The sequence below is a fragment of the Zeus faber genome (genome assembly GCF_960531495.2).
Source record: "Zeus faber genome assembly, chromosome: 6".
Classification (NCBI taxonomy): domain Eukaryota; kingdom Metazoa; phylum Chordata; class Actinopteri; order Zeiformes; family Zeidae; genus Zeus; species Zeus faber.
In genome coordinates, this window is record NC_137201.1 from 12,702,696 (window position 1) to 12,718,322 (window position 15,627).

The 15,627-nt window shown below is 43.8% G+C and overlaps 1 protein-coding gene across 1 annotated transcript in view; it reads right to left on the bottom strand.

Moving 5' to 3' along the window:
* The window catches only part of cdh13 (cadherin 13, H-cadherin (heart)), a 378,607-nt gene that overhangs the window by 45,800 nt on the left and 317,180 nt on the right, over positions 1-15,627 (bottom strand). Inside the window, exon 11 of the mRNA XM_080002151.1 lies at positions 75-217. Coding sequence (XP_079858277.1) covers positions 75-217 — 143 coding nt within the window. The remainder of the gene's footprint in view (positions 1-74; positions 218-15,627) is intronic.

Below are 15,627 nucleotides of genomic sequence, written 5' to 3' on the forward strand. Positions count from 1 at the left end.
AAAGGGAATTGAAATGCTTCATTTTAACAAACGTTTCTGTTTCGTCTCACTCAATCAGCACGTGTCAAACTCACCGTTATCCGTGGCGATGAAGACAGCGGTGTATTTGTTGTCACGGACGTAGTGCGACTCACGGTCCAGGGAGGCCGAGGTGTTGACAATTCCTCTGACCGGGTTCACACTCAGCCAGCCCGCCGGGTCTCGCAGAACAGCATACCTGGGTGAGAAAATAAAGGGGGGGGGGGGACAACTTAACACCCAAGGGAATTTAGCAAGCTTCAGTGAGATCCATCAAAAGCTTTTAACATTTTCAGACCCAGACCGGGAATTCACCGCAACAGCCACAAATGCCTCATGTCATCCCTCCGGTTTTACTTCTCTCTCACATTTTGAGCTCCGCTGAAATTCACTTCCATGATAATGTCCTTACCGTCCAGGAGATTGCTACTCTGCTCAGGCCGATTCACCACAGACAAGTGAAGAAAATCGCTAAACAAAAATGTCATCCTGGAAGACTGAATTTTCTCCACCACTGAGGCTACGTTGACACTGCAGACCAAATCAGATTTTTTTGCTCATATGTGACTCAGATCTGTTTTTTTTCATGACAGTGTGAACAGCACAAATCAAATGGGGTCTGACCTTTCAATTCGGATTTGTGCCACTTTCATATGTGGTACTAAATCGGATACAGGTCCGATTTTTTGCAATGCGACCTCAGATTCTGGACAGTCAAATCGGAATTCATGCGACCTTTACGTCACTTCAGAGCAGAGTTCCCAAACCTTTTTATTATCACGGACTGGGCCATAGCATGGATGGGTGTCTCCCCCGTTACGCACCGAGGAAAATAAATACATTAAATACATCTACATTAAATGACTATCAGTACCCCTGTGTAACAAGAATAAACTCTGAAGTCTGCGCCCGACTTCGGGGCCGGCGAACAGAGTGAGACGCACTGCGGCACCCCCACCCGCACCGCGGCCACCCCCATTACGGCTGCCCGCCACCGTTCTGGAGTGTATACAGCGCAGGGAGGGAAAATAAATAATAGATAGATAAATAGATAAATGAACCAACTGGCTAGGGGGTACCCACGCTCGCCGTGTTTTATGAATGGCACCACATTTTAAATACCATGTGTGTGTGTATGTGTCCCCTGAGGGAGCAATCGGGGCCCAATTTGCGCACATTGTGCTTTTATTTTACTTTGCGAAATGTCGTTGTTAAATCAAACAAAAAAAACACCGTGGCCCTGTCTGGATTTGAAGATTTCAAAGAGCTTGAGCTGAGGCTCACGGCCCCAAGGCGCCTGACAACCACCCTGCATTTGCCTGCCATGTTTACTTGCGTACGACAGCGCGTGCTGCGTGACGTCTTTGTTACGTCTGCGCATACGGGTCAGTTCAGGACCGCGACCACTTCACCCTGGAATCTGATATTGGCCACATTTAAAAAATAATGTGAACAGCCAAACCCCAAAAATCGGATTCGAGCAATAAATCCAAATTGTAGTGTGAACATAGCCTTATTGAAACGCTTCTGTGTCTGCGCAATATAAAAGCCTACACACCCGACACTCGAGAAGAGGAGTGACATCCTTCCGGAAAATGATCGGCAGGGGGGGAGGAGGCATCGATCAAACCGTACCTTATTACATCTTTCGGCCATTTCAACACACCTTTGAATTACCTGATTAAATTGGTCACACAGGTTTTTATACCTCCATGGAAAACAAAGGCTCCTTCATTTGAGTTATAACCTTATGTTTTCACGTTTAATCTGTGTGCCAGCGGTGTATTAATGTGGGTGGACAGCCAGTCAGGGCCACGGGAAACCATTACCTTCTAATAAGTGAGTGTCTCTGTGCTCTTTGAAGGATAGCGAAACGCTAAAGGAGCAATATCAATCAAGACCGCAGCGCTTGTGGACTGTGTTTTGATAAGGTTACATCAGACAAAGTCAGGCACTGCTTGTTGCAGGATGGCAGCAGATGCGCGCGTAGTGCGTAGATGTGTGTTGTACATGTGTGTAAAATCAGTGTAGGCGTGCTCATGTGTTTTTTCTTAAATGACAGATGAATTCCACAGAAAAAAACAAAACCCCGGAGGATGAAGCTGCCATTACCTTGGAAATGAACTGGATCTGGAGCGCAACCGTGGATCTTGACCTCGCTAATGTGTCCCCTTTAGCCTGGGGACTCTACTCCCCACTGGTGGGGAGGAGGTGGTGATTTGGGAAGTCAAATAGGATTGGACAAGGAGTACTGAGAAGACCCCTGGGGTGAGGGGGGCTTGTATCTCTGCTGTTGTAAGTGTGTGACTGATGTAGGGAGTTCCCACAAACACACAAACACACCGGGACATGACACCAATCACGCAAACAACATGCTACCGTTGGTTTTCCATTGCTGCCGTTGGCTTACACACATCCTGTAGAGATTGATGCAAAAGGCAAAAGACACATACACACACTTCCCTCGTCACAAGGACCCGCTCCACCAAAGCGCTCAGACAAATTGTCTTTGAAACGGAGCTCTTCAGCTGACGGAGTGAGAATCGGGGTTGGAAAAAAACCTTGTAATCAAACTCTGCTCAAACCCCCCTCCTCCACCCGCCTCTCCCTCCACCCTCACACTTTCACTTTGTCTCTATTTAAATCCCAAACACTGCTATTAACCTATACATTAAGGCTGACAAAGACACCATAAGGATGGTGGCGGCGGCACAAATACAGTGAGCAGAAAAATGGATGAGCACTCAATGTGCCGGTCTCTCTCTCTCTCTCTCTCTCTCTCTCTCTCCCACACAGACACACACACACACACACAAATCCATACATAATGACGCATAAATAAAGATGTCATTTAAGGCCGACCTCTATGACATTAATTGCAATGCAAATACATTTCACACTGTAAATGTGATCGCCCCTACACACACAAGCATGGGCGTGCACACACACACACCAAACCCACAAGGCTGCACTTATCACGGGCTATTAACCTCTATATGTCCCACTCCACACATCACCGGCTACACTATCACAGGCTTTCTGCGATCGCTGTTAAATCATACCTCCATTATCGCCCAAACCTGAGCAGTACATAAGTACTCTTTGTCTCTCTCTCCCCTTCTCTCATTTTTTTTGCACACACACACATATATAAATATTATTGTCAAACACAATCCAGTGGTGTATTGTTGCACCGGCGTTCATAGTAAATAAATATCAGATTGCAAATTCAATAAAAGTGCAGCTGTTTTAACCTTGCGCTGCGGTTTCTGGAACATGATCAAAAAATACATTTTAATCTTACGGAAAATTCCACTCTGCCCCTCTTTTAGTGGAAATTGTTTACCGAGATAATTAATTTGCCTCTCAACCATCTCTTTGAATGTAAGGGGTACGGCATGAAAAGAGTACATAATATGGCAATGAAACTGTTCCGGTGGAACAGTAAGGAGAAGCAATTACTGGCACCATTAAGACAATGATGGTTTGTTGCAAAAAAAAGTGAAGGGTATCATGGACTACAATGCAGCATCATGACCAAAGGCCTGGGACACAAAGTAACCAAGGCCAAGATAAAGAATCGAATGGAATACTTGCGGGGATCCCATGACAGATATTAATCCCCATACTGACTGAAAAACAGACATAGAGCCCCCATCTGGTCCATATTGGTAGCACTCAGAGCTTCAGATCCAGAGCCTGGTTCTAACCTTAATCAAACGCTGTAAAGAAAAAGCCATAGGGACCAGGAAGTAGGCGTCATGAGGCCTCTGGAGTAAAATGAAAAGTATTACGTCTCTATTCAACAGTACAAGAGGCTGAATCCATAAAGTCTAATGGACCTGTCGGACCCTACTCTGGGGCTCTATGGGTGCCATTAAATGAGTCTGAGCCTCCAGGCCTTGTCTGTGTGAAAACATAGTCCAGTCCATTAGAGGCCTTTAAAGGAAAATTAAAGAGACATTAAAAAGCCATTAGGAATACTCATATCTGGATATAAGGTGTTTATCTGCAAATCACAGAAGGGACCAAATAAATTTCTCACCCGGTTGCATGACAAGCCACTTGTACACAAACACACCCACTCACTCAAACACACACACAATTACACACGCACACACACATAGGATACACAGGCACATAGGATACACAGGCACATAGGATACACAGGCACATAGGATACACAGGCACATTAAACACACACATGTGTGTGCGAGTGAGTGTGTGTGTGTGTGTGTGTGTTTAATGTGCCTGTGTATCCTATGAGTTGGCCTGGGTAGAAGTTTACCAGGTCCAGAGCCATTTTGGACTTTTTTTAATAAACTCCCTTCTTGATTCCTGCTGTATATTTGTCGGCAAACAGACAATAATAATATAACAGTTATTAATATTATTTCTTTATTTTATAATTTGTATTTTTACACAAAATGAAATGCAATATTTACAAATACGTATATATTCTGTATTTAAATAGATAGATTGATATTAGACCAGATACTTTTTCATTGTAGTAAAAATTTATTTTTTTCTTTCTATTTCAACGGTAGAGAGGCAAACAAACAAAAACCGTGATCATTCTGCAATTTTTTTTTTTTTCTTATGACTTGAATTAGCAATTCGCCTCCATCTATGGGTATGTATATGAATTTTTAGAACAGTAAGTATCCAGTCGTTAAAATGGCAAATGGCAAAGAGGATCCTTCTCTGGATGGTGCTACTCGACAAATCTCCAGTGGTTTTGCTGACTTGTGAACAACTTGGTCATCATATGTGGTGCATTGCGATAAGTATCCGAGCTGTTGATTGGTATGCAAGGATAAGTAGCGTGGATAACACATTGAACTGAGCCAGAGCGGGAATCCAATGTGATGCTGATGCAGCCGCAATTGACTGGACCACAGAGAGTTCCAGGGTGTTTGGCTCAGACCTTGGAAGATATCACAAAGTCTAAAGGGGGACAGAACACGAGGCCAAGGCTGGCTATTAAAACCCAACTGAGAAAAGGAAGACACTTTTATACACAGTACTGGCAGGATGTTTGTAGAGACTGAGGGTGCATTGCTCTGCCATTGGTTTTCCATTGAGAGCCCACACATAGTAATTTGGGCATACAGGTAGTGCAGGTTTGGACACAAAATGCAAAAGACATTCCTTATGGGTGAAAGGAGTATTTCTCCCTAGTCAATCGTAACCTCATCACCAGCGTGGATTTTCCCAATTGGACCTTATTGTCACCGTAAAAATGTGACTCCCTGCAACACCTCCAAATGACCCCTATGACTGGCAAACTTAAACCCTGTCAATGGATTGTTAAGGCAAAGCAATGCCACAGACAAAAGAGAAGGCGAAACATGCAAGGTGATGGAGGCTCTTTTGGAAAATTAAATAAAACAAGCAATTTTAAATTGATAAATATGTCATGTTTATGTTCTGTATTACAACTAAATGATTTGTAATGTCTAAGCCACATAGATGAGTACTGTAAGTGGGCATCTGTAAGTACAAAACATCTGAACTAGTGCCATAACATCAATTTTATATAAATTACTTCAAACACAGGGCTGTAAGTCACATATTTTTGTACTGATGCAAATGAGTGAAATGAAATGAAACTAATGAGCTATTGAGAGATTTATGAGTGAGTTAAAATATTTATTTATTTAAATACTTGTATCTTCAGTGTGCTCACGCCCTCTACAATTCCTACCCTATCATTTGAATATCAGTGCTCCAGGATAATAGAGCTTTAACTAGTTCACAATGCGTGGTCCAGAAACGCCAGTGACTGCCGTCTTTTTAAAGGATTGTTTATCCACCTCCAACGGGGAGGTGCCTTTGAATTCCACCTCCTTGAATTCGACGTATTTGCATTTTTCTTTCTTTCTGCATCCCGAATAGGAGACAAGGCACATATTGAAACACAGATGCCAGCACCAACACAAACACATTTAGCCATCGTAATGTGCATACAAATTTTTTTATCGCGGAGGCTGAATTTGGTACATTTCCTCAGCAATGCGTAGCCTCTGTTTTTTTTTTTCCTTCCCCATGGCATATCCAGCCTGGGAAGGCTTCCAGGGCACTGATAGATATTCATGTCCTCACCTCTGTTTCTGGGTCTGCATCATTAAGTTTCACTGAGCAGACATAACAATCTTAGATGACCGGTCAGGTCACACAGCTATATTATCTCCACTATCTCCTGAGAACTAAATTGGTTTTGACTGGCGAGGATGAGCTTCTCAACCTCAGGGTCCCGACCCCCCTCTCCCCCTATAAGGGGTGCGGGGGGGGTTATGAGATTGTTTGTATGTCGAGGGAAGGGGGGGGATTGTGATTTACTAACACAATGCCGTAGACCATTCCTGTGAAATATAAAATAATATGCTTCCATCAATAATTTAAGCAAAACAGTCTCATTAGAGGAGGGAAAGTCCGCCATGTTCCGCCTGGGCATTGAGAACAGCCATCGCTCTGTGTCAGAGTCTGGGCGGAGGATGGGTGGGGTGGGATAGGCAGCCAGGCGGAGGAAAACAGAATTGCCCAAAAGTTCTTCCATGGAGTCTCCAGTGACAGAAAGCCAGTGCAGGGTGAGATGCACAACATAGACCAGAAACCGAGCAGTGCGACTACGGTAGACGTTGGCTGACAACACTGGCGCACCGACAGACAGACGGACAGATCGGTATCAAAACCTAGGCTTTGTGTGTAGTGCGAGGCTAAAAGGGAAGTGCATCATGATAACAACATATCCAGTGATAGTTGTCGTCCTTCTCTGCTGCTTCTCTGCTTCTCCATCTCAGTCCCTTCTTCTGTCCATCCCTTTATCTATCCATCTCTCTCTTTATCTCTCATTGTTATAATCTGCCGACCCAATCTGTCCGTCTCTCTCTCTCTCGTGGTAGTAAGACTGCCAGCGATTGGAGTCTCACTTATTGAAAGTAGAGAGTAAAGGCAGCAGAGGGCCAAAGCGAATAGTCACTGTCACTGTCACAGCATGTGTGTGTGAGTGTGCACATGTGTGCTTGTGTGTGCGTGTGTGTGTGTGTGTGTGTGTGTGTGTGTGTGTGTGTGTGTGTGTGTGTGTGTGTGTGTGTGTGTGTGTGTGTGTGTGTGCGTGTTTGTGTGTGTGTGTGCGTGCGTGTCAGAGCGGGCAGCACATCAATCAGGAGCTCCGCTGTGATGGGAGGAGGCTGTGAACTGCATACTGCACCATATTTCCTCAAATAGTGACCGAGGCCTTTATTTACCTCAACTGCAGAGGTTACCAAGCCTTTGTTTGACGCAGGCTTATATTAGAGGGAGGCTTTTATATCAAAGTCCCTCTGTTTATTAAGTGTATTTGATCATATTGTAGTATGAATTTTAAATCAAAGTTCCATTTGGATGTCATGCAATGCAAACACATGTATGGTGAAAATAGAGAGGGCTAGTAGCTACTGCAAAAGCCGCACTTGTGGTGGTAGCCGAACGGGGAATTCGTTTCCCGAGTTCGCCTTGAACGCATCACTTTCTACCTTGGAGTGTTGGAGAGCGAGAGCGCTCAGAGCAGGGCATTTTCCCCAAGAAGCGATGTGCGAAAATGGAGTAAATTAAATACATCTACAATAAAAAAAGCCAATATTTTTATTTGCTCTGTTTGGGAGCGGGCTTTTATTTGTTCGTGTAGACCACGCCCCCGGAATTTATTACAGCCCCGGTTTTTATTTGACTACTGGTTTATATTTGAGTAAATACAATAATTTTATGTTGACGATGAGCAGAATAACACAGAAGGAAAGAGTAATAGAGACAGTGAGAGAGGGACAAAAAGAACAAATGACAAGAGATGAGAAAAGGGAGAGCGAGAAAGAAGGGATGTCTGACAGTACCAGAAATCAAGTTCTCACAACACCTCTGTTAACATATGAATCGTCTCCTCCTGCTTTCTTCTTCCTCTCGTGGTGTCCAGCCGGACGCCATTTGTTGAGCTGGCGAGGGGGGACTTGAACAGGTTCCCCACAATGAGAAGGCAGAGGAACAGTCACAAACGAGGAACTAAGGAACTAAACGAAAAGTGACAGAGAACGAGAGATAGAAACTCCATCGCCATTGTCCTCTCCCCCCCTAAAAACCAGGGTCTCCACCGTGCTCTGTGGTCAGGGATTTTGGGAGATGGATTTAGACTTTAAAGCCAGCTGATCTTGCCAAGTTTTGGACGCCCGGCACAGCCCCGGGCCAGGTGGACAAATTACCCCTGTCACACCTGCTCATATTTCTGCTGGGTATCGGCGAGCTGCAGCCAGAGGAAGTCGATACCACGTCGCATCAATCAACTGTCGCACACACTCAGAAGGGGCTTTTTGTTTGTATGTCTGTGTTGGTGTGTAGTTATGTGTGTGTGTGTGTGTGTGTGTGTGTGTGTGTGTGTGTGTGTGTGTGTGTGTGTGTGTGTGTGTGTGTGTGTGTGACACCATAGGTCATTTGTGTGTGTGTGTTGTTTGTTTATTTGGTTGTTTACCTTTGATGTTTGCTTAGAGACGGGCGGCCCAATACGCTCACGACCCAAGTAGCGTAGGGCCCTGCAAACTACTCAAGGGCCCCGTCGCCCCCTCGTGTCAAAGCGGATGCTGCCAGATGGCAGTCGCGGCTGTAACGCGATGGTGCATTTCCACCGCATAGAACCGGCTGAACTCAACTCGACTCTACTCACTTTGATACCAGCTACTTTGTTTTTCCACTGCAGATAGTAGCCATAGCGACACCGCATGAATCTGCTGCGATGTCATCGTCAACGAGACATACACAGGAACAATGGAAGCTGTCGACGGAATAGTGCCCTTGATTCTTGATGTGTGGCCAAATACGCTTTTGTGGTTTTCTTGGCATCCGAAAAATCTCTGTATTCTCCGATCTCACTGAGCGTTTTCTCCAAACAAAATCAATAATAACAGTGTTTTTTTGTTTTTATTTGATGTATCGATGTAGATGTATTTATTTTCCGAATTGAATGAAAGGCCCCGTGTGGGGAGACGTTCTCAGTCCTGTTCTCAGTCACTCGCTTACCTGTGTCGCGCAATGAGGACTCAGACGAAATGAAGATTCTCTCTGACCAATCCGTAGTCTGCAGTATTTTCATGGACATTGTCGTACCACCTCCGGTCGCTTGGAACCTCAACGGAGGCTGTACCAAAATAACTACGAGGTACCAGGTACTATCCACAATTTTTGTGGTTGGAAAACCAAAAAGGCGGGTGGAGTCGAGTCAAGTTGAGCCCGTTCCATGCTGTGTAAAAGCACCAATGGTGCGCGGCGTCACGGGCAGGCAGCACTGGCTTACCCTGAGTAGGCAACACTAGGGCACGGAGGCTCCTGTGCACAGTCCGTGCCGAAAGCCCCCAGCGTCACATCGCGAGGGAGAGGGAAAGAGAGGGGAAGGACCTGACCGTTAGTGGAAGAATACTCTTTCACAACTGACAGATGGAGCAAACTGTTTTAAAGGAGGGAGGATTGTAGTTGGAGCACCTGGGTGTCAGTTGTGACTGTGTGGCAAAATGCCAAATGGTTTGCATGGCTCATGGGTCAGGTAGGAGGGCTCCTAAGCAGAATTTTGGTCTTGGGCTTTTGGTCCCAGAGAAGTCAGGCTGGCTGTGTCGTTGCTTCTCAGTTTCTTGTATGTACAGGTTTCCAGGCAATTGTTCAGATGATTATGCTATAGAGTTGTTCTGTGTATAATTTGGGAAATAATAGTGTCTGTCCTGCGACATATGGTAGAGATACACCACAAGACTTTTAAAAAGACATCTAAAGACCTCTAGCAATAGAGAGTCTCTCATATAAAAAAAATGTCATCTTCATTTAGCAGACGCGTTTGTCCAAAGCAAAATACAAATTATAAACACAATTTTTGGTATCAGCATGCTAGCAGGAAGAGATGGGGATCGAACCGGCAATCTTTGGATAACTAGATGACCCGCTCCACCTTCTGAGCTACAACCGCCACCCCCTCCCAACATCGCCTTACTGGACTGCTGGACCAAGGCATGAGGACAAAGGACGTCAATAGTCAAAATGCATACGACTTAATTACAGGCCAGATATTCTGTCCTTGAGATCCTTAATTGTTGGCCATATTTTCAACCGGTGTAACGTGGGGTAACAGAGGGAGATGGAATTAAAGGTGATTCTAAATTAGATCAATGAGGTTGTTATTGCACCTTCTTCTTCCTCTGGCTCAGACTTGGATCAAAAGGTGATTTACTTCTCAATAAATCTCGCCCTTTGAGACCGTTTGACTCGCCAATTGACTCATCTTTAACAGATACTCTGAGAGCGAAGAACAAAGAAAGCGAGAACATTACTGGAGTTATGATAGAAGAGCTTCCTATTTTAAATGTTTTCTTGGCCCCCTACCGCTCTGAGCCCGGTGCCTTGGCTCCGCTGAGTGCGGTGGAGGCTGGCTGCCAATGCCACTCAACTCGACAACTCTGGGAGCTCCTCTGAGAAGAAACAGACTATGCCACAGGAGAGTGCCAGAGAGAGAGGGAGGGAGAGAGAGAGACGAGAATAAAAGATGAAAATGAAAGCTTTGTGTTGTCAATTTTTGGCAGGAGAGGAAGGCTATCATGCATGGACACAGCCAACCTACAAACACAGTGAGTAGACATTAGTTGGCGTAACATCAATAAATAAGCATGCCGGAGTAACGCCGCACATTACGCATAATGTATTATCATAATAAGGCCCAACATAATATTTCCTTGCATCAGTTGAAAATCACAACCCTGTATTTAACACCCAAAAAAGGCCATTTATTTACGCTTCAAAGCCAAATCTTTTCCTGTTAATGTTCCTCTTGGGGTCTTTTCGGAGGGTGCTCATAATTACTTAGGCATTCAAACAACCCTCAACAAATCTCTTTATTTTACACTTCATCATGCCCACTCTCTCCTTCCTCCTTCTTGTTTGGCACACCTTTAATACATCACACATTCTACACATCAGATTGGCCGTCAGTCAGCCAGTTATTCAAGATCCAGAGAACAAACTAAGGGGGTGCAAGGCCAGTCCAGCATGCAAAGCTCAGGAATATGACTAAACGAAGCACGTCTTTCAAAATGGATTTACATAGCACATTGAATGCAACGCATTTAAGCAATTGACCCTGACTTTCGATAAAAAATATAAAGGTGTATTCAATTGAAACAAAACATATGGATATGATACACTGTGTTGTGCCCGAATCTCTCATTCTCAATTCTCATCCGCCATTCCTTGAAGGAATAATTCAGATTCATCATTGTATTACTGTTTTATACTCACTCAAGCAAATTGTGGATTTGTCCCCAATTACTTGCACTGAGCTCCCAATGGGGGGATGGAGCTCAGCTACCAGTTTGGAGAAAAGTCTTGACTGCTGTGAGAATGAAACTTATCGTATAAAGCAGGGACAAGCATAAAAAAATCGGAACTATTCCAGTAACCACTGTGTATCCTCAATACTCACTTCTCCAATTTAGAATAACCTCTCTTCCCGATCAGCTAACCTTCGAGTTGTGTTGGGTTATCCCACCCTGTTCTGCGCATCGGGGATATTTTGGTAAAGTAGAGGATGCAAAACAGCCATAAAGTGCACTGCTCTGCTTTCTTGTACAAGTGCCGGTTTGGGAAAGCATCGAGACGGGAAAGGGAGACGAAGAGGGGTGAGGAGGACAGAGGGATCTGCAACGTTAAGAGTTTGAGATATGGGATGCTCGTTTTGATTTATTTTTGGAAATGTCTGGAAACACACAGCATAGTTCTTCCACAACATGTTCAACTTCCCAGAGAACTACTTCTCCCAGAGTTCCTGTTGCAAATGTTCCGGCAGAGGTATGTTTTTTCTATTTGTTTTTTGTCTCACCACTGATTTAATCTTGTACGTCTCATTTGTGACGAGGACATGGTCTAAGCCAATAAGGTCTCCATTAATGTCTTATTTATGAAAAGCCTCAGTCGTGGTCTGGGTGTGTACTTATACAGATCATCTTGTTCCCAGTAGCTCTTTCTCCCTTACTGTCTCTCCCTCTCTCTCACCCTAAACAGATCAGCACATCTGAAGCTGATTATACTGTCACACTCTCTTAGTTCGTGCCTTTGTTCTCCTTAGAATTTCTCTCTTCCGCTTGCTCTCTTGTCAACCTCAAGGTCCGTCCGTCTGTCCTTCCTTGTGGCTGGCTGTTCATCCGGCTGTCTCTTCCATCTCTTCTCTGCCCCCTCGTCTCATCCACGCCATCATCTCCTCGACGCCACCTGACAGTTCCTCAGGCGGGTGACTGCTGGTCCCCAACCCCCAACTTTCAAGTCCTCCTCCCTTTCAACTGGAATATGACCAGAGTGAGAAGAGAGAGTGGGATGGGGACCTGCTCAATAATAGATAATTCACAAGTCTTTTTGAGTCTTATAAATAACATTTCGAGAGGAATAGGTAAAATTTGGCTGTGGCTTGTGGGTTGGGCAAGGTTAGAAGAACTATAAATCCCCGACTGGTGCCATAAAGCAATATAAACTTGCACAAGTACTTATTTTGTTTTGATGAAGGCCCAACTATGGCTATTTTTTCTGGATTTGTTTCCCTCTCCAGTGGTAAGTCTGAGTTCTGCTTTGTTAACTCTCTCTCTCACTCAATACTCCCTCTGCTACGAGGTGCTTGAGACAATAGATTAAGTGCTTGTGGCAGTTTCGCCTACCACACACCACCCAAGTGGCGTTTTAAGGGACCTCAGGCACAGAAACACAGACAACGGGGTTTCAGACAGTTTAATGTAGAGAGTTGGCTAGGTGGAATAATCCCAGGAGCAGACGGAGATGTGTAATGACAAGGGTTCCTCTCCTGAGTGTGTGTGGGGATGGGGGTTTTACCTGTTGCTCGTTAAACCAACCAACAAGCAACAGGTTTGCAGCCACTTTGATTCTGGGCCTCAATCACCTTGACATAGCAAAGGTGTGGCTGCTCAAACCACTTGGTTTGGTTTGATGGAATGCATTTCATTTATTATTTTCCTCTTTTGTTCTCTTTCCAGTGAAAAACAATTTGCTGGGGAGACAATACATGCACCCTTGCACTCCTACTCATCCAAATTTCTGGTTATGTGAGTATCAATCAGGCAACCATTCTCCCTAATTACTAAAGACACACTGGAAGGACTTGTGCTTCTATTCAGCTCTTCCCTCCGGTCACAGTTCTTGAAGGTAACTGTTACACTTCAACATTGGAAGGAAGGAGCATATGGGAGAACCTAAAGGAGCAGTGAACTACTCTTCTTCCCATCTGGAAAAGAAACAAAATGATTCCCTATCACAGCACCAGCTAGCTAGATAGCTGCTCCGTGGACATTGTGAGGTATTTTTAAAGGGGACGTATTATGCAAAACTCTTTCAGTGCTTGTGCACATACATTTGGGTCTCTGAGAGGCCTACTAACACACAAACGGTGAAATAAGATAACCCAAACGAGCCAAACGAGCCATTCACATTTTCAGTCCTTATGTACATCATTCATTCAATTCTACTTCAGTAGAAGTAGAACCGCCTCCATCTGAGTAACTCAACAAACAAATCTTTAAAAAGAAAGAGGAATTAATACCAACTGTCCGTAAAGAAACTGCAGAAGATGGAAAAGTTAGTATTTACAAAAAAAAATTGTGCTGTGTTTCTTTAAAATAAAGAAAATAAAGGTATGCGGTAGATAGATTATAGTCTGCGGCGTGTTATCCGCTGTGCGTTTCTCCAAAAAAACCCACCAATGAAAATAGTGTGTTTTTATTGTCGATGTATTTAAAATCCTGCGTCCGAGAGTCATGGTGCGGCATCCGTGCCTCCTACAAGCTTCGATAATAGCAACCAAAGTCGGAACTAACTTTTTAAATGAGGCCTTATATATCTAATATGAGTGGAGATTCAACAACTACATCACTTATGCTTTGTTCAGAAACAGATTTTGGTGGACTGATGAGGTGAAATCAATGAAAGTTACGGAGTGACTACAATGAAATTCGGAAGCCATGCTCAAACCCCATTGCCTCCCAGAACCCAGAACTTTTGCTCAAACCCCATTGCATCGCAGAACTCGGGCCTTGGGAGGGTTGCTCCTTCCACAAAAAACAGCCCATACTGGGATAAGGTGGTATAGAGGTATGTTAGAATGGCTCAAATGCATAATCTGAGTGATATTTTCAGCAAAAAAAAATACTTAAAAAAGATGTTTTGGAGATCTCAGAGACAAAATTTAATAATAGATCCCCTTTTATCTGAGATAACTGCTTTGTTTTGTTAATGTATAATTGACAACTGTTGTTTTCTTTGTGCTGATCCTCCCGACACAGTTTGTTTCTGTCCAATTACCTCCGTAACCCCGTCTGCGCAGCGGTAGCGGACAAACACGTACTTTGCCTCGTTTGAGGTGGTTTGACAACGTTATTACAACAATGATGTTTTGGAGGGCTCTGCTGTAGGCAGCGTAGCTCGCAAAACTCAACCACGCTGACCTGACCTCAACGTGGTTGAAGACAAGACAGTAAAATACAGATCATTGGAGGAGAAAGAGTCTGGTGTAACCTTATTCTACAATGATAATAAACAAGCTGCATGGCCAAATGCATCGATAGTAGATAGTGTTTAAATTGAGCATGATCACATACTCCAGTAAGTTAGTATATGAGGTAAAGGTATACAGTGGGAGGGTTTCACTAAGAAACTAAAATGGAGGGTGTCACTTTAAAGATAAATGTAAAGAACAAATGGAGTGCCTTCGGTCAAAGACAAAATAGTGTGGAACAACAACAGCTTTTTAGTTTTATTGCAATTTATAAGGTTGATTTGACAAACAGATTGCTTGGAAAAAGGAAAATGTGGCTGAAGGACAAGCAGATAAGTTGTTTTCATGGCAGAATGATTGTAAATGACTTCTCATTGAAGAATAGAAGGGTCATTTTACAAAAACGGGCCTTTTCCCATTCTTAATGTTTGATTTTCAAAGTACTGTTTTAAAAGTATTTAAGCTATCTGGATGAAGTAGATTCTTACCTTTCAGAAAATGTGCCGTGCCATCTCAGGCTATCTTATATTTTTCCACATATAATCAACAAGCATGTGTGTTTCATCAACCCTGTTAACCACCTGTCAGTTACTGTTTGATCAAGTTTTGAATCCATATTAACAACAAATCTGATAAACTATGAAGGATAAAATCCCCCTTGCTACACTTAGTATTTTTGTGATGTGAGATTATTGAGGGAAGTACTTTTTCCATGGATGAATATGCTCATTTTGTCATAAACCCTCACTGAGATCCAGCATTCTTTGGTCTACTCATTTAAGATAATCTAGTTTTGCCTTTAACCTTGTCAGTAACTTGGTGATAGTGGCGCCGCCCCTTGCGGTCGTCTACGCTGGCGCTCCAGTCGACTTTGCACATTTTAGTATTTTTTTCCGTTTTTTTATCATAATTTCCGCCAAAAAAGCATTGGCAGTTATCTCTTACGGCCGCGATGCACTCATGGATATAAAAACTTCCCTTAACGAACAACTTTGGGACTTTTTATCCCTGGAACTAGAGTGGCCGACTGAAATTTTACGCGCCAACACTCTCAA